This window comes from Macaca nemestrina, chromosome 10 (genome assembly GCF_043159975.1).
Source record: "Macaca nemestrina isolate mMacNem1 chromosome 10, mMacNem.hap1, whole genome shotgun sequence".
NCBI lineage: Eukaryota > Metazoa > Chordata > Mammalia > Primates > Cercopithecidae > Macaca > Macaca nemestrina.
The window spans coordinates 87,710,535-87,730,672 of record NC_092134.1 but is presented as its reverse complement, the minus strand read 5'-3'; the positions used below and the strand labels follow the sequence as shown (position 1 = coordinate 87,730,672).

Below are 20,138 nucleotides of genomic sequence, written 5' to 3'. Positions count from 1 at the left end.
GCAGTTAGTAATGGGGAAGGTATGCTTTATCTTTATATAGAAGATGAAGTACCTATTGGGGCTAAATATTTTTAACAGACAAAAAAATTAACTGTTCAAGATGGCGTTATAAGTTTCTTTTGAACAGAAGGCTGTTGGGCCTTCTGAAGAGCATGCTAATTAATAGACAGCCATATCCATTATTGCTCCTATCCTTTTAATCTCTTTCTATTTTAGGTGGGGAAGACAGGGTGTTACTGTGTTGACCAGGCTGGAATGCAGTGGTGCAGTCACAGCTCACTGCAGCCTCAACATCCTTGGCTCAAGTAATCCTTCCACCTCAGCCTCCCAAGACTGTAGCTGGGAGCACAGGCACGTACTGCCATGCCCAGCTAATTTGTTTTATGTTTTATTTTTATAGAGTTGGGATCTCCCTATGTTGCCCAGGCTGGTATTAAACTCCTAGTAGACTTGAGTGATCTCCTCGCCTTGGCCTCCCAAAGTGCTGAGATTATGGGTGTGAACCACCAGGCCTGGCCTAAATTTCTTTATGTACTCTTTTTTTTTTTTGGAGACGGAGTCTTGCTCTGTTTGCCTAGGCTGGAGTGCAGTGTCATGATCTCAGCTCACTGCAACCTCTACCTCCCGGGTTCAAGTGATTCTCCTGCCTCAGCCTCCTGAGTAACTGGAATTACAAGCCACCACGCACGGCTAATTTTTGTATTTTTAGTAGAGACTGGGTTTCACCATGTTGGTCAGACTGGTCTCGAACTCCTGACCTCATGATCTGCCCACCTCGGCCTCCCAAAGTGCTGGGATTACAGGCGTAAGCCACCATGCCCGGCTAAATTTCTTTATATACTCTTTAAAGTTGCATGTTAGACCTTGATTTAATACCATTTTATTCACTATTTGAATTGGTAGCTTAAAGGAGTGGACAAAATAGAGGATTTTAATTGTGATTTTTTTTGGAGAAACCTTGTTATTTTACAATTTCAAGGGATCTAGGGATGTTAAGGAAGTACTTGCACCCTGATAAGGGATTTCCAGAGTTGCAGAATGCCCAGGGCTGCAAAGAGCACAGGGAAGTTTCCCTGCCAAGAAGGAGCAACAATTAATCCTTTCTAATGCCATTATAATTCATATTTTTCTTCTCAGTTTTGTTTCTTCCAACCTCCATTAATCAGCTATATTAATTTTATTACAGAAAAAATAGCAACAAGTAAAAAGAATCTATGTGAAAGTAAATTATGTGCTCATTGATTTTATATTTAGTATTTAGCTGGGCAGTTTATATAAATATAAAATAAACTGTAACTACTTCAAGGCACATTTCTTTATTGGTAACTGCTAATTTCAAATGTAATACCTGCAAGTTGAAGCACAATTTATAGTATACTATTTCCAGAAGCCCTGCCCTGTTCCACTGTTCATGAATTGCTATCTGTTGGAAACATATTTGCTAAATGGCATATTAAAAATAAAAAAGAATTTACAAAATGAAAGAAACTTAGATACAAAAGCTTAACATAAGACTTTTTTTTTTTCAGGATCATACAAAATACGTGTTGAACATAATCTGTTAATTATCTGTTAATCTCATAATCTGATAACATGCCAAATTCTTATACATAAAAATAGTTTAAGGATGTACATATTTAAGATGTTTAACATATGCCTCGCCTCAATTCAGAGTGTAAATCATTCCTAATAATGGCACTGTGTAACATGGAATATTGGTATCTTACTGGTAAAGAGGTTGAGAAAGTTATTCAACCCATCAGAAAACAGATTGGTAGCCTCAGGGGGCCAGCATTTAGTTGTAGCCATAAAAGGACAGTTTAGCAAGAGCCACAAGAATATCATTTATGTTTTTCTAAGAGTACTGCCACTCAGATTTGTAGACCAGTAGCACATTATAAAAACTAAGGAAAATATTACATAACTTTTTTGTTGGTATTTTAATGTATTCTTATAAAGCAGTGCTGGGATGTATTGATGATCTAAATTTATACTTAATAAGAGGAAAAAACTTGGTAATTTAAGAAAATGAGGATATGTTAGAGCCGAAAGGGTCTCTGATATTATCTTGGCTAAAACTCCTACTTTTAAGAGTTGAAGTGAATTGCCCACATTCACAAAAATCTTCTTTTCCAGTGATTTCTATTACTGTCTTATTTCTCTTATCTGAAGACTGACACATTTAGCTAAATGCATCTCTCTCTCTCTCTCTCTCTCTCTCTCTCTCTCTCTCTCTCTCTCTCTTTCTCTTTTTAAATACAGACCCTTGCTCTGTTGCCTAGGCTGGAGCGCAGTGGCTCACTCTTGGCTCACTGTAACCTCTGCCCCTTGGGCTTAAGCAATCCTCCTGCTTCAGCCTCCCGAGTAGCTGGCGCTACAGGTGCACACTACCACACCTGCCTGATTTTTGTATTTTCTGTAGCTTCAAGGTTTTGCCATGTTGCCCAGGCTAGTCTCAAACTCCTGGGCTCAAGTGATCCTTCTGCCTTGGCTCCCAAAGTGCTGGGATTATAGGCATGAGCCACCGTGCCTGGCCTAGCTAGAGGTGTCTCTTTTATATCACATTCAGAGTAAATATAATTCTTGTTCCTTACGAGGTTTTGAAAGTGTCTTTCCTTCTCACCTCTTCTTTAGAATACTCTTTCCCAGTTTCTTCACCATCCTATTTATCTCAACCATAGAAGATACAGCAACTCAGGAAGCTGAGGTGGGAAGATTGCATGAGCCCACCTGTTCAAGGCTGCAGTGAACTGTGATCACGCCCTTGTACTCCAGCCTGGGTGACAGAGCAAAACCCTACCAAAAAAAAAAAAAAAATAGAAACTTTCCCCTTATACTTTCCTTTGTTCTTTAACCCCTCCTCCCATGCCACTTTCTCACCATCAGAGTTCTATGGCTTTTAGAATTTGCAGGTGAATGGTTTTCAGATTTATTTTTCCAACATTAACTTCTATTGATTGACATTTTTAGTTGGTTCATCTGTCATTATTCCCAAACTAAACTGATCATGTTTCCTTCAGAATATGGATATATTTAAAAGACTTTATGCCTGCAATTAGAATTATTATGTTTTCTTTTGAGAAGAAAATATATTGCCTATTATTGCCATTTATTGAGACTCTCAAGCTAGGCTTTTCTTTTATAGTTTCTCTAGTCTTCCCATCATCTCATAAGTTAGTTTTTATTACTTACACTTTACAAATGAGAAAACTGAGGATCAGAGAGGTTAAGTTGGTAGCCCAAGATCACATGGTTAGTTAAAAACGAGATTGAAAATGTGAGTCCTGATCTGTCAAGCTGGAAGGTCCTCATCCTATTTGTGATGTCTGTACTGTCCTAAAATGTTTTTGGTGCATGCGTATGTTTTTTCATTATAAAATCTTAAGAGTGGGAACCTATTATAGAAATGTCAGTCTTGAAGTAGATTTTTCCCTCAGAGTTTAGAACTCCGAAGTTCTTACGACTTCCCATTTCTGACAACTTTGTCTTTCAACATGTTATTCTCTTTCTTCTTTCATTTGTATGTCATAGTAGCCTTGTATGTTTGTGATTTATCTGTTTTTTTCTAAAGAAAATTACTGTGGCTTTTAATCTGAGTTCTCAGCAGTTTTAGCTTACTGCTTTCCCACCTATTCCCAGTACAGTCATGTGCTACTTAAGGACATTTTTGTCAAGGATGGACCACATAATGCAACGATAGTCTCATAAGATTATAATATCTTATTTTCACTGTACCTTTTCTGTGATACACAAATACTTAACCATTGTGCTACAGTTGCCTATAGTATTTGGTACAATAACATGCTATACAGATTTTTAGCCTAGGAGCAATAGGGTATTGCATATAGCCTAGGTATGTAATAGGCTATATCATCTAGGTTTGTGGAAGTACACTGTGTAGCATTCACAGAACAATGAAATAGGTCACCTGACGGCCCACTTCTCAAACGTATTCGTGTCATTAAGTGATGCACGACTGCATTACTTTATAAATGAACAAGTATATTCAATGTTTTCCCAGAGTTTTAATTTACTGCCTTTAAGCAGTTCTTCAGAAATGATGTACCACCATTTCTATAAGAAATTTAACATTACTTTTTCCGTTTGTGGTATTTCAAGAAAATATATTGCCTAAATTTGATTTAAGGTACATTGTAATTATTAGTGTTTTTTCCAAGAGAAAGGGATGGGATCTAAAAGAAAAAAAAATACAGGATATATTTAAAAGACTTTATGCCTGCAATTAGAATTATTATTATTATGTTTTCTTTTGAGACGAAGTCTCCATCTTTCACCCAGGCTGGAGTGAAGTGGAGCAATCTCAGCTCACTGCAACCTCTGCCTCTTGGGTTCAAGTGATTCTCTTGCCTCAGCCTCTCAAGTAGCTGGGATTACAGATGCCTGCCACTATGCCTAGCTAATTTTGGTTTTTAGTAGAGATGGGGTTTCGCCATGTTCCCACCGCCCCGCCCCGGGCCTCCCAAAGTGCTAGGATTACAGGCATGAACCATCGTGCCCAGCCTCAAATTCTTATGTAAATAACAAAAGATATAATTAGACTGGGGCCTGGGTGTGGCAGCTCATACCTGTAATGCCAGCGCTTTGGGAGGCCAAAAGGGGAGGATGACTTGAGGCCAGTAATTTGAGATTATAGTGAGCTATGATTATGCCTCTGTAACCCGCCTAGGCAACAGAACAAGACCAACCCTGTCTCTAAAAATAACAAAAAATACATAATTGAGCAACTTCAAAATCTAAAATTGTTAAGCAGCTTACTGCAAATTAGTTAATATCATATTTTATACATATGGTTACATCATTTTTTGCTATCTAAAATTTTCATTGCTTTTTACCATATTGTTTCACATTATATTCTTTAGAAAATCTAAAAGGAAACATACAAAAAATTAGTAATTTACAGTTGATCTGTTCTTGTGAAGAATTCACATAAGTAAATCCAGTGGGTACATTTATAGTATATTTATTTCTCATTTAAATCTACAATTGTATTGTTTCATCCTACAAATAGTGGTAACAACAATGTGGTATTGCTGTTGTGGTTTTATATTAAATAAAATAATCAAACTTTCTAAATATTTCTATAAATATAATTTTCTTAAAGATTTTTAAAGGTAATCATAAACAAAATTATAAAAAGTAAATTTTATGGTAGAAATGCATAACTTAATGTAATCAAATTTATAAAACTATAAAATATGAAATTTTTCAGTGTCATGTCACAAACTCTGCATTTGTTCTTTTTCACAGAACACTCCTATGCCACCTTCACCAGCTGTACAAGTGCAGGGCCAGCCTAACAGTTCTCAGCCTTCTCCATTCAGTGGATCCAGTCAGCCTGGAGATCCAATGAGAAAACCTGGACAGAACTTCATGTGTCTGTGGCAGTCTTGTAAAAAGTAAATGGCAATTTTATTTGATATATAAAAGTATTCTTTGTTTTGGAATGCTTTTATATTTAAGTTTCTGTCATCTATAGTTCATGAAAATTTTCCTTTAGAACCACCAACTTTTAGCAAAACTGTAAGAGTTACATAAATGTAACTCTTTAGTAGGTTTTTGTTTTTCTTTTCAACAAAAAAATTAAATGTAACTCTTACATTTATGATCCATTATATAGACCTAAACTAAGAAATTTATATGTAAGTAATGGAAAGAACTTCATTGCTTAATGGTACGTTGTAGAGAATGTGGTTCAGTATTTGTTTTCAGTAAAGAAAATCCATTAAGAATTTGATTATATATTTGGCTGTTAAAAAAAAATTTTTAAGTGGCTTGAACTTAGCGGCAGCTATAGTATTTCTATATAGTAGAAACTTAGAAGTAATAATGTGCTAGAAAGAGAATGATTTTTTGAATTTGAGTTTGGGGTGTATACCTATGAAAATTATTTTTAAAGCCATACCAGCTTACAGTTTAATTAAGATGAACTTCTGAAATAAACCTTTCTTAGACTTGAAGGAAAACTTGAAAAGAATGTTGGTTAAAATGAAAGTCTTAATTCTTTGATAGTACTCAGGTAAGACCCTTTGCCTTGAGTCATTTTTTTAGAGGTCTAGGACTAATATTTTTTGAGACAGTCTCGCTCTGTTGTCAGGCTAGAGTGCAGTGGTGCTGTCTCCGCTAACTGCAACCTCTGCCTCCTGGGTTCAAGCAATTCTTTTGCCTCAGCCTCTTGAATAGCTGGGATTACAGGCATGTGCCACCATTCCTGGCTAATTTTTATCTTTTTTTCACCATGTTGGCCAGGCTGGTCTCGAACTCCTGACCTCCAGTGATCCCTCTGGCCTCGGCCTCCCAAAGTGCTGGCACTACAAGTATAAGCTACTAAGCCCTGCCAGCATTTGTCTCAATAGACATAATGCCGTTCATTTTTTAGATATCAAAGATTCCATTTCACTCTTCATAATTGATAGCAGAAATTACCATAGTTTTTACAATCTATATTTGCTATTCATATTTTTGTGATATAGATATTATACTTTATTGTAAACTTCATATACAGATTTTTTGTATGATTATGGCTGCCTGTGTAGCCTAGGGATTATTAATAGTATGCAAAGTATCTATAGGACAGCAATGATCAAACTTTAACTCTCAACCCAATAGTGGGACTGTGGATCATTTTAGTAGGTTTTTGTTTGTTTTCCTTTTCAACAAAAAAATTAAATATATCATAGTTCACCATGTTAGTGAGGGTAAATATTGTTTTCAGTTACATATATGTGACCTATATATGTGTACTTGATCATAGTATAAAATCTGTTTGTCAAAAAAATTCTTTAAAAATTTGTTCTTTAGGTTGTTTCTCATTATTTCCTTCATTCATTTAATTTGACCATCTCTTTCTTTTTAGTGTATGTTTGTAAGTTAATTTGAAACTTTCTTCACTGCATGCCAATTTTACTCTCCATTTGTCTTGAGATTTTTGTTTTTTTCATGATAAATAGTAGTTGATGGAATGGGTAGTGTGCTAAAGGTGTTCGTTAACTTTTCAAAAAGTTTACGAAGCTTGTGGCAGTGCTGCATGCCCCAGGTGTCCAGGAAGGCTGAGGCAGGAGGATCATTTTAACCTAGGAATTCGAGTCTAGCTTGGGCAACATAGTGAGACCTCATGTCTAAAAAGATAAAAAATAGAGAAGTTTAAGAATAACTGCTTTAGATGAAGTGTTTAGGTTACTTCAAGATAAGTTGCTGGAAGAGTTAATGAACCTAGATGTCTGACAGTTTCCCATCTTGCTGATAAATCAGCGTTACATAATTTGATGATTTACCTTTTTCTTGCTAGTCTTTTCTGCACAAGACAGATTAAACAGGGCTTCTTAGAGCATGCCATTTTTTTAAAGCCATAGCTTTTCACTACTGCATGGCTAATTAGTTTTAGTCTGCAAATATTTATTAAGCATCCTCTAGAAGGGTGCATGGGCCAGAAGATAAAAATACAAAAATCACTCCCAGTCCTAAGGGACACAGACCCAAAAAACAAATAAATTACAGTATAAATAAGTACTGTAAAAAAGATAGTTTCATAGTGCTGTTTGCAACATATTGGACAGTTTAACTTTGGGATGGTTGGAGAGTTTTACTACAAGCATTACATTTAGTTGAGTCTTAAAGAATGAGTAGGAATTTGTCATGCTAAAATAAACCTTTCAGAATGTTAAGAGCAAGCACAGGAGTATAAAAGGACCTTGTATGTCCAGGAAACTGTGAGAAGTTAGAATACTACAAGCATAAGGGCATGAAAAGAGAAATGGCTCTTATTCATATTTAGTTCCAATTCCGAGTAGAAACATATATATGACAGCCGTTGACCACTAAGTGGCTGTTCTGATTTCTTTAATATCATATCAAAAATACTAGTACAGAGGTGGTTTGAGCCTGTAATGCCAGCTACTTGGGATGCTGAAAACTGGAGAATCCCTTGAGCCCAGAACTTCAAGGCTACGGTGAGCTATGATTGCGTCAATGCACTCCATCCTGGGTTATAAAGTAAGATACTCTTTTTAAAAAACAAAAACAAAACAACTTTCTTTGTTTCCATCAGATTTAAAGCTAAAATTATTTTCTGCACGTATATATTATTGTAAAATGCTTTGTATTTAAAGTTGAAATAGCTATGTGCTCTCTTCCTTTTAAGGACTTAAAAGTGACTTTGAGTATACATTTAACTTGTTTTTAGTTCTGTATTAGCACCACACTTTACATAGTCTTTTTGTATCTATAATTCTCCTTTTTTTTTCTTTTTTGTTTTTGTTTTTTGAGACAGGGTCTCACTATGTCACCCAGGCTGCAATGCAGTGGTGCTGTCTTGATCTTGGCTCATTGCAACCTGTCTTCTGAGCTCAAGCCATCCTCCCACCTCAGCCTCCCAAGTGACTGAGACTACAGGTGCATGTTGCCATACCAAGCTAATTTTTGCATTTTTTATAGAGACAGGGTTTTGCCTTGTTGCCAAGGCTGTTCTCGAACTCCTGAACTCAAGTGATCTGCCCACCTCAGCCTCCCAAAGTGCTGGGATTACAGGCATGAGCCATAATTCTCCTTTTAGATGTACAATATAGATTGTTTTCAGTAAGTCCCACTCCCTCTTATATCATCACATATTGATGCTTGGTTTTTTAATCTGTAAGCATTTATCTCTAAAAGTTAGGGACCTCACTCTTTAGATATAAATACTGTACCACCACCACCACCATACTCCTACAGAAAAAAATTAATTCCCTTTAATATTATGATTTCTTATATCCTGTCAGTGTTTACATTTCTCCGGTGGCCTTTTTAGAGTTTGAATTGGAATCTAAGGTTCAAACATTGCCTCTGGTTGATAAGTCTTAAATCTCTTTTAATCTGTTAGATTACCCCTCCATCCCTCTTAATTTTTTTTTTTCTTTGCAAGTTTTTGTTGGGGGAAAAAAAAACAGTTTAATTTGTCCTATAGAGCATTACAGTCTGGATTTTCCTGATATTGTTTAGCGTGTTACTCTGACCTTGTATTTTCTGTGCATTGATAGTTTGGACCAAATATCTGATCAAGTTCTGGTTTCACTATTTGAAGACCACTTCAGAAATGAAATTGTGTACTTCCATCAGGAAATATGTAATATCTTCTTGTCTCTTTTTGTGATGTAAACAGCCTTTAAGGATCATTGTTCAGAACATTATTTCATTAAGGTTTGTAAAATATAAATGACCCCCTTTTATTAGTCATTTGCCTTCTTTGAGGAATATTTCCTACAGGAAAGGCAAGATAGATGCTTGGATATTTCCCTTATTTACCTGTTTTCAAAATAATGAGTTGCTCACTATCGCTCTGCACAAAGTTACCATGAGGTTTGGTTTTTGTTTATTTTGTTTGTAGTATTACTATGAGCCAACAGGAATTTAAGCGTATTTGAGGTATTTCAGTCAATTGAGGTTATTGTATCCTTCTTGGTATACAAATTGTGCTATTTTTGGTCAGTGAAAGTCTTTTCAAGTGGATTTCCCAAGTCCTTTGGTTGTGACCTTAATGTAAGTATTTGATAGTTTCCCTGCTCTCTGATAGGCAAGATAGTCTGTGTGTTTCTACTGATTCTTGGAATTTAGATTAAGTACAACAAGGTTTTTACTTTGTTTTATCATTTTCACACCTGTATCTTCTTTCTCCCACACCAAAAATCCCATTTCTCAATATTGTTAAGAATTTATTCTTTGTCCTGTGTCATACTCCAAAAAAAAAAATGTCTGCTGTGGTGTAACTTGAAAAAGTTTTCTCATTTTTTCAGTTAATCATTTGTCTTTTTACTTTACCCTTTGTTTTGCGTTACTTTATTTTTGTCCTAGATGAAGGGTTTTTTTCTTTCAATTAATTTTTCTGTAAACAAATTTATTAGGTTTTTCATTATTGCTTCTGGATCTGGATTATAGTTAGGAAGGCTTTCTCTGTGCCCAAATTGTAGAAGAACCCCCATGTTTTTATTTAGAACTTACGTGATTTTTTTAGTTTCCATTTAAATCTTATATTTTGATATTTTTCCCTCTGTCAGTAATCTGGTCTTAAGGAAATTAGGGTAAGTCAGTGACTTTTTTGTTCAATTTGTCACTGTAACTTTCTTTTCTCATACTATAAGAGTAGTTTATTCTAAAAAAAGTAAGAGTCACAGTGGATGTTTTGGGCTTCAGCACTGTCCAGTGGGACAATCCAAATTAGTTTCATCAGGTGCTACTCAAGACTCTTAACAAAAGTGATTCCACAATATTTACATAATTGTTTTTCTCATCTTAAAATTATACTTCTAGCTTTTAAAAAATTTAAATTATAAAAATAGCATTATCGAAAGATAAGCATGGTTGTAATTTTGGTATATATCTTTACAAACCTTTTTCATATACAGCTGTACTATATTGTACATGAAAAGTATACATGTATACTTTGTTTCTTATTTTAAACTATATATGCTGATCTAGAGCTTGCTTCAATAATATATGTAATATTCATATAGAATATATATATACACTTTTTATGTCAATACGTAGATTTACTCATTCTTTGTATTGAATACCAAGAATTCCCTTTTATTGCACTGTCTTTGTTATCTGCATTGGTAAATAGAATTGCTCATCCTTTTTTTGACAGGATTGCTCTTGAATTATGAGGACACATTTCTTTCCATGAATAAGATGCAATGATCCTGCACTATAGTCTGTTAACTATATCTCATATTAAGGGTATTTGGGATTTTAGTTATTTGCTATTACATATGAACAGAACTGTGGTGAATAATTTTGTTTCTATAGCACATTTTCTACAAGTATTTCAGTAGACTAAAATACGAAACTGGGAATTGCTGAGTCAGGAGATTTACATGTTTTTATTTTTATAGAAATTGACAAATTACCATCCAAAAATGTTAATTTGTAATTCAAATAATAGAATATGAGCTTGTTTCCCGCTACCTAACTACTCAAATCTGAAGGGAAATTTCATCTTTGCTGATCTGATAGCCTCAAAAAGACTGTCAATTTTTATTCTTTTGTTATTTAAAATTTTTAAATAGACTTTATTTTGAGAGCAATTTTAGGTTTACAACAAAATTGAGTGGCAAATACAGAGTATTCGTATATAGCACCTGCCCCACAAATATTAAATCTTTATAGGAATGGTACATTTGTTACAACTGGTTAACCTGTGTTGACACATCATTATCACCCAAAGTCCATAGTTTAAGATTTGCTCTTGACATTGTACATTCTGGGGGTTTTGTTTTGTTGGGTTGTTTTGTGAAATTTGTTGTTGTTGTTGTTGTTTGGAGATGGAGTCTTGCTCCATCACCCTGGCTGGAGTGCAGTGGGGTTATCTCGGCTCACTGCAACCTCTGTCTCCCAAGTTCAAGCAATTCTCTCGCCTCATCCTCCCAAGTAGCTGGGACTACAGGTGCGTGCCACCATGCCCAGCTATTTTTTGTATTTTTAGTGGAGACGTCGTTTCACCATGTTGGCCAGGCTGATCTTGAACTCCTAACCTCGTAGTCTACCCACCTTGACTTCCCAAAGTGTTGGGATTACAGGCATGAGCCACTGCACCCAGCCTGTTGTTGTTTGTTTTTGAGACAAAGTCTTGTTCTGTCATCCAGGCTAGAGTTTAGTGGGATGATCACAGCTCGCTGTAACTGGGACTTCCTGGGCTCAAGTGATCCCTCCCGCCTCAGCCTCCTGAGTAGCTAGGACTACAGGTGTGACCACCACACCCACCAAATTTTAACTTTTTTGCCTAGCTAATTTTAAAATTTTCTGGGTGCAGTGACTCACGCCTGTAATCCCAACACTTTGGGAGACCGAGATGGGCGGATCATGAGGTCAGGAGATTGAGACCATCCTGGCTAACACAGTGAAACCCCGTCTCTACTAAAAATACAAAAAAGTTAGCTGGGCATGGTGGTGGGCACCTGTGGTCCCAGCTTCTCGGGAGGCTGACGCAGGAGAATGGCATGAACCCAGGAGGCAGAGCTTGCAGTGAGCCCTGATCACACCACTGCACTCCAGCCTGGGTGACAAAGCAAGACTCCATCTCAAAAACAAAAACAAAAAAAAATCTGTACAGACAGGGTCTTATATGTTGCCTAAGCTGGTTTTGAATTCCTGGTCTTAAACAATCCTCCCACCTTGACTTCACAAAGGGTTGGGATTATAGGCATGAACCACTGCACCTGACTACTACTCTATGGGTTTCGACAAATATTAATATAATAACATGTGTCCACCATTACAGTATACAGAATAGTTTTATTGCCCTAAAAATCTTTTGTATTCTGCTTCTTCATCTTACCATTCCCCAGCTCCTGTTTTAATTTTTATTTCAGGTATTGAGTTAAATTTTTTTTTTTTTTTTTTTTTTTTGAGACAGAGTCTCGCTCTGTCACCCAGGCTGGAGTGCAGTGACTGGATCTCAGCTCACTACAAGCTCTGCCTCCCAGGTTTACGCCATTCTCCTGCCTCAGCCTCCCAAATAGCTGGGACTACAGGCGCCCGCCACCTCGCCTGGCTAGTTTTTTGTATTTTTAGTAGAGACAGGGTTTCACCGTGTTAGCCAGGCTGGTCTCAATCTCCTGACCTCGTGATCCGCCCGTCTCGGCCTCCCAAAGTGCTGGGATTACAGGCTTGAGCCACCGTGCCTGGCCTGAGTTAAATATTTTTAAATATGATTTTCTTCTGTGAATTATCTACTCGTGTCATTTGCTTATTCTTTATTGCCCTTCCTAAAAATTTGCAATACTTCTCTCTGCATTAAGGATGTCAACTCTTGGCCAGGCGTGGTGGCTCACACCTGTAATCCCAACACTTTGGGAAGCCAAGGGAGGCGGATTACTTGAGGTCAGGAGTTCAAGACCAGCCTGGTCAACATGGCAAAACCCTGTCTGTCTCTACTAAAAATACAAAAATTAGCTGAGCGTGGTGGCGGGTGCCTGTAATCCCAGCTACTTGGGTGTCTGAGGCATGGGAATCGCCTGAACCTGGGAGGCAGAGGTTGCAGTAAGCCGAGATTATGCCACTGCACTCCAGCCTGGGTGACAAAGTGAGACTCTGTCTCAAAGGAAAAAAAAGGATGTCATCTGTTTATTATGTGTCTACCCCACGTCTCGAGACTTTAGCCATATTTTGCTACGTAGAATTTAAATCTTAATGGTTTTCATGTCGTGCTTAGAAAGACCTTTTCAACTTTTATATCATAAAATACACATTTTTTGCTTTGTAATACATTAATATTTTTACTTTTTGATTCATTTGTAATTTAGCTTGATGTATAGAGTGAGGTATGAGTCTAGCTTAATTATTTTCCAAATGGCTAACTTATTGGCAAGTTCATCTTTCCCTCAGACATTTGTCATATACTAAATTCCTATATATGCTGTGCCTGTTTCTGGATCACTTGTTATCCCCTTGATCTCTGTCCTTATTACACCATCACTTTAAATGTATTTTAACTTCGGATATGGCAGGTTGCCCCTGCTGATTCTTTACAGTTTTTTTGTGATTTATTTGAGCAACTACCTTATACTAGGCACTACGCCAAGTTTTGAAATTAGAGTGATGTATAAATCAGATTTATTTTTCGAAATTGCTAAGAAAGTCATGTTGGGATATGGGTTGCAATTGGTTTTTTTTTTTTTTTTAAGATGGAGTCTCGCGGTGTCACCCAGACTGGAGTGCAGTGGCACGATCTTGGCTCACTGTAACCTTCACCTCCCGGTTTCAAGCGATTCTCCTGCCTCAGCCTGAGTAGCTGGGATTACAGGCACGCACCACCATGCCCAGCTAATTTTTGTATTTTTAGTAGAGACGGGGTTTCACCATATTGGCCAGGCTGGTCTGGAACTCCTGAGCTCGTGATCTGCCTGCCTTGGCCTCCCAAAGCGCTGGGATTACAGGCGTGAGCCACTGCGCCTAGCCGCAACTGCTTTTAATGAACAGAGTTTTTTGTTTATTTTTTGATAGTGGACACTTTTTTTTAGTCTTCCCTTACTGGAAAAGGTATCAGCCCATGTCATTACTATTTTTTTTTTCCAATAGAGTTTCTAGACTTTTCTTCACATCAATTTTGTACTTTATTAAGTTTATTGCTAAGTGGTAGTCTTATATTTAGTTGTTATAAATGATCTCAACTTCCATTATATTTTTCAACTGATAGGTGTTTTCTATATACTTCATATTTTGTCTTACCCAATTATAATGTCTAGGCCAGGTGCGGTGGCTCACGCCTATAATTTCAGCACTTTGGAAGGCCAGGGTAGATGGATCACTTGAGGTCAGGAGTTTGAGAACAGCCTGGCCAATGTGGTGAAACCCATCTCTACTAAAAATGCGAACATTAGCCAGGCATGGTGGCGGGTGACTGTAATCCCAGCTAATCGGGAGGCTGACGCAGAATTGCTTAAACCGGAGAGGTGGAGGTTGCAGTGAGCCGAGATCATGCCATTGCATTCTAGCCTGTGTGACAGAGCAAGGCATCACCTCAAAAACAAAACAAAACAAAATAAAACAAACAAAATATATATATGTCTAATGTTTTCAACACAGTTGCACAATAGTGATAATATTCATCCATATCTTTTTTAAAGCTAATAAACTGTTTTTTTGTTTTTTTGTTGTTTTTTTTTTGAGACGGAGTCTCGTTCTGTCGCGCAGGCTGGAGTGCAGTGGTGCGGTCTCGGCTCATTGCAAGCTCTGCCTCCTGGGTTCACACCATTCTCCTGCCTCAGCCTCCTGAGTAGCTGGGACTACAAGCGCCCACCTCCACGCCCGGCTAATTTTTTTTTTTTTGTATACTTAGTAGAGAACGGGACTTCACCGTGTTAGCCAGGGTGGTCTTGATCTGACCTCATGATCCGCTCGCCTCGGCCTCCGAGGCGATTACAGACGTAAGCCACTGTGCCCGGCCTAAACTGCATTTTTTAAGAGCAGTTTTAGGTTTATGGAAAAATCGAGCTGATAGAAGAGCTCCCATATTTCCGTCCTACCTGCACACAGTTTCCACTATTATTGGCACCTTGCATTAGTGTGGTACACACATTATAATTGATGAGCCAATATTGATACACTATTATTAACTAAAGTTCATAGTTTACATTCAGATTCATTCTTTCTGTAGTTCCATGGGTTTTGACAAATGCATAATGTCATGTCTCCAGCATTACAGTAACATACAGAGTACCTTCACTACACTAAAAATCCATTATGCTTTACCTATTTACTCCTCCTCACCCCCTCAATTCCTGGCAGCTGCTGATTTTTTTTACTGTCTCTGTAGTTTTGACTTTTCTGGAATGTAATATAGTTAGAATTATTCAGCAGTATGCTTTTTAATCTGCTTTCTTTCACTTAGTAATATGCACATAAGTTTTCTCCATGTCTTCTTATTGTTGGATAGCTCATTTCTTTTTATTTCTGCATAATATTTTATTATACAGATGTACCATAGTTTGCTTATCCATTCATCTATTGAACAATGTCATAGTTGCTTCCAATTATTGGCAGTTTTGAACTAAAGTGTTATAAACATTTATGTGTAACTCTGTGTGGATGTAATTTTTCAACTCATTTGAGCAAAGACCTAGGATTATAATTGCTGGATCATATGATAAAGACTATGTTAAACACTGTAAGAAACTGTGAATCTGTCGTCCAAAGTGTCTGTACTATTTTGTATTCCTACCAGCAGTGAATGAGAATCTTGTTGCTTCATATCTTTGCCAACATTTAGTGTTGTCAGTGTTTTAGATATGAGCCGTTTTGATAGGGGTGTGTGTGTTGATATATCTGTTGTGTTAATTTCTAGTTCCCTAATAACATATGATGTTGAGCATCTTTTTGTTTATTTACCATACGTATATCTTCTTTGGTGGGTTGTCTATTCAGATATTTAACCCATTTTTAATTTGTTTTTTTGCTGAGAGCTTTTAGCATGAGTAGATAATGGATTATATCAAATGCTTTTCTGCATCTAGTGCTATGATCATATGATTTTTATTTTTTAGCTTGTGAGTGTGATGGGTTACTTCAATTTTTTACTTCAACCAGCCTTGTGTGCCTGTGATAAATTTTATTTTGTCATGGTATATATTTCTTTTTTATGCATTGTTTGATACGATTTGCTAATATTTTTCCTGAGGATGTTCTCCTCTATATTCATGCAAGATTCTGGGATGTAGTTTTCTTGTCATGTCTTTGTCTGATTTTGGTAATAGGGTAATGCCGTCCTCATAGAATGAGTTAGAAAGTGTTCCTTTTGCTTCTGTTGTCTGGTAGGGATTGTAGAGAATTGGTATCATTCCTTCCTTTAATTATTTGTTGTGAATTCAGCAGAGAAACCATGTGGTCCTGGTACTTTCTGTTTTGAAGGTTATTAATTATTGATTCAATTTCTTTAATAGTTACAATGTTATTCAGATTATCTGTTGCTCCTTGAGTGAGTTTTGGCAGATTGTGTCTTTCAGGGAGTTGGTCGATTTCATCTGAGTTACCAAATGTGTGAGCATAGAGATATTTCTGTTTCTTTATTATCATCCTTTTAATGTCCATGGGATTGGTAGTGATGGTCCCTTTTTCATTTCTGATATTAATGATATGTATCTTCTGTTACCTTTTCTTGGTTAGGTTAGCTACAGGTTTATGTATTTTACTGAAATTTTTCCCCCCAAGAACCAGCTTTTGGATTTGTTAAATTTTTTTCTTTCTGTTGGTTTCCTGTTTTCAGTTTCATTACTTTCTGCTCCTTTATTTATTTTTTTTCTTCTGCCTGGTTTGGGTTTAATGTGCTCTGCTTTGTCTAGTTTCCTAAGGTAGAAGCTTACATTATTATTTTAGATCTTTCTTCTTTTTTAGTATATACATTCAATGCTAAAGCCTTCCCTCTAAGTACTACTTTTACTATATCCAGAAATTATGGTTACGTTGTATTTTCATTTTCCTTTAGTTCGAAATATTGTAAAAATGTGTTACTTAGACTCCAAATGTTTTTTATATTTTCTGACTTTTTGTTATTGATTTCTCTATTAATCTGTTCTCATGCTGCTGTAAGGACATACCTGAGACTGGGTAACTTATAAAGGTTTAATTGACTCACAGTTTTGCATGGCTGGGAAGGCCTTAGGAAAGCAACAATCATGACAGAAAAGGAAGCAAACACATCCTTCACATGGCAGCAGGAGAGAGAAGTGCCAAGCAAAGGGGGGGAAAGTCCCTTATGAAATCATCAGATCTCGTGAAGACTGACTCACTATCAGGAGAACAGCAGCATGGGCGTAACCGCATGGGTGGGGACACAGCCAAACCTTGTCGATTTCTATTTAATTCCATTGTGGTTTCAGAGTATACATATGATTTCTATTCTTTTAAATTTGCTAAGGTGTGTTTTATGTCCCAGATTGTGGTCTATCTTGGTGGATGTTCCATGTGAGCTTGAGAAGAATATATTGTTGGATGAAGTATTCAGTAAATATCAATTAGATCCAGTTGATTGATGGTGCTGTTCAATTCAACTATATCCTTACTGATTTTCTGCCTATTGGATCTGTCAATTACTGATAGAGGTATGTTGAAGTCTTCAACTGTAATAGTGGGTTTGGTTCTTTCTCTTTGCAGTTCTGTCAGTGTTTGCCTCACATGTTTTGATGCTTTATGTTCAGTGCATATATCTTAAGGATTGCCATATCTTCTTGGAGAAGATTGTTAGGTTTTCTTTATCACTATGTAATGCCCCTCTTGATCCACGATAATTTTTCTTGCTCTGAAGTCTGCTTTGTCTGAAATAATTATTGCCACTCCAGCTTTCTTTTAATTAGTGTTAATATAGTTTATCTTTCTCCATCCCTTTACTTTTAATCTGTGTCTTTATTTTTAACAATACATAGTTGGGTCTTATTTTATTATCCTTTCTGTCTTTTACTTCGTGTATTTAGATCATTCTCATTTAATGTGATTATCACTATAGTTGCATTGATAGCTATCATATTTGTAAATGCACTTGTTCTTTTTCTGCTGTACCATTTTTCTGCCTTCTCTGATGTTAGCTGAACACTTTTTATGTTGCCATTTTCTCCCCTTTCTTCAGATATGAATCATATTTCTTTAAATTTTTCATTTGTGGTTATTTTAGAGTTTGCAGTATACATTTATAGTTAATCTAAGATGACTTTCAAATAATAGTACAGGCATACCTCAGATATATTGCATGTTTGGTTCCAGATCACCACAAGAAGGCAAATATCACAATAAAGCAAGTCACATAAATGTTTTTGTTTCTTAGTGCATTTAAAAGTTACGTTTACACTATACTGGAGTTAATTAAGTGTGCAATAACATTTCGTCTAAAAAAACAGGGTACATACCTTAATTAAAAATACTTTACTGCTAAAAATGCTAATGATCATTTGAACCTTTAGCAAGTCATCATCTGTTTGCTGGTGAAAGGTCTTGCCTTGATGTTGATGGCTGCTGACTGATCGTGATAGTGGTTGCTAAAGATTGGGGTAGTCATGTCAATTTCTTAAAGTAATGAAGTTTGCCACATTACTGGACTCTTCCTTTCACAGAAGATTTCTCTGTAGCATGAGATGCTGCTTGATACCGTTTTACCCATAGTAGAACTTCTTTCAAAATTGGAGTCAAGCAGCAGTGCATTCCTGTACTCCCAGCTATTTCGGACATTGAGCAAGGAGGATTGCTTGAGTCCAAGAGTTCTGGGCTGTAGTGCACTACACTGATTGGTTGTCTGCACTAAGTTCGGCATCAGTATGGTGACTTCCTGGGAGTGGGGACCACCAGGTTGCCTAAGGAAGGGTGAACCAGCCCAGGTCAGAAATGGAGCAAGTCGAAACTCCCATGCTGATCAGTAGTGGGTAGTGCCTGTGAATAGCCACTGCACTCCAGCCTGGACAATTTAGCAAGACCCTATCTCTTAAAAATAAAAAGATTGAGTCAGTCTTCTCAAAGCCTGCTGCTGTGTTATCAACTAAGTTTATGTAATATTCTGAAGCCTTTGCTATCATTTCAACTGTGTTCACAGCATCTTCACCAGGAGTAGATTCTACCCTGAGAAACCACTTTATTTGTTCATCCCTAAGAAGCAACTCCTCATCCATTCAAATTTTATCATAAGATTGTAGCAATTCAGTTACATCTTTAGGCTCTGCTTCTAGTTCTCTTGCTATTTCTATCGTATTTGCTGTTACTTCCTCCACTGAGGCCTTGAATCCTCAAAGTCATCCATGAGAATTGGAATCAACTTCTTTCATATACCTGCTACTGTTCATATTTTGACCTCCTCCCATGAATTACAAATGTTCTTAGTGGCAGCTAGCATTAGAGAATCCTTTGCAGAAGATTTTCATTTTACTTTGCCAGATCTGTCCATGGAATTACCATCTATAGCAGCTATAGCCTTAAGTAACAGGAGTTGAAAGTTGAGGCCAGGCACAGTGGCTGATGCCTGTAATCTGAACACTTTGGAAGGCCAAAGCAGGAAGATGGCTTGAGCCCAGGAGTTCAAGACGAGGCTGGGCAATATAGCAAAACCTTGTCTCTACAAAAAAATTAAAAAATAGGTGGTCATGGTGGCCCTTGCCTGTAGTCCCAGTTACTCAGGAGGTTTTGGTGGAAGGATCGTTTGAGCCCAGGAGGTGGAGTTTGCAGTGAGCTGAGATGTGCCACTGCACTCCAACCTCAGCAACAGAGTGAGACCCTGTCTCAAAAAAATACAAAATAGTTGAAGTGACTCCTTGTTCCATGAGCTGCAGAATGGATGTTGTGTTAGCAGCATGAAAACAACATTCATATCCTTGTACAGCTCCATCAGAGCTCTAGGGCAATTAGGTACATTGTCAGTGAGTGGTACTGTTTTGAAATAAATCTTTTCATCAGAGTGGTAAGTTTCAATAGTGGGCTTAAAATATTCAGTAAACCATGCTGTAAACAAATGTGCTATCATTTAGGCTTTGATGTTGCACAGGCAATGTAGATTTAGATAATTCTCAAGAATCCTCAGATTTTCAGAATGATCAATGAGCATTGACTTCAACTTAAAGTCACCAGCTGCATTAGCTGCTAATGAGAGTCAGCCTTTCTTAGAATCTTAGAAGCTCTGA

At 36.9% G+C, this 20,138-nt stretch overlaps 1 protein-coding gene across 1 annotated transcript in view; it reads left to right on the top strand.

The window, feature by feature from the left end:
- The window catches only part of LOC105470091 (AT-rich interaction domain 2), a 187,103-nt gene that overhangs the window by 135,621 nt on the left and 31,344 nt on the right, over positions 1-20,138 (top strand). Inside the window, exon 16 of the mRNA XM_011721841.3 lies at positions 5,269-5,417. Within this exon, the coding sequence (XP_011720143.1) occupies positions 5,269-5,417 (149 nt within the window). The remainder of the gene's footprint in view (positions 1-5,268; positions 5,418-20,138) is intronic.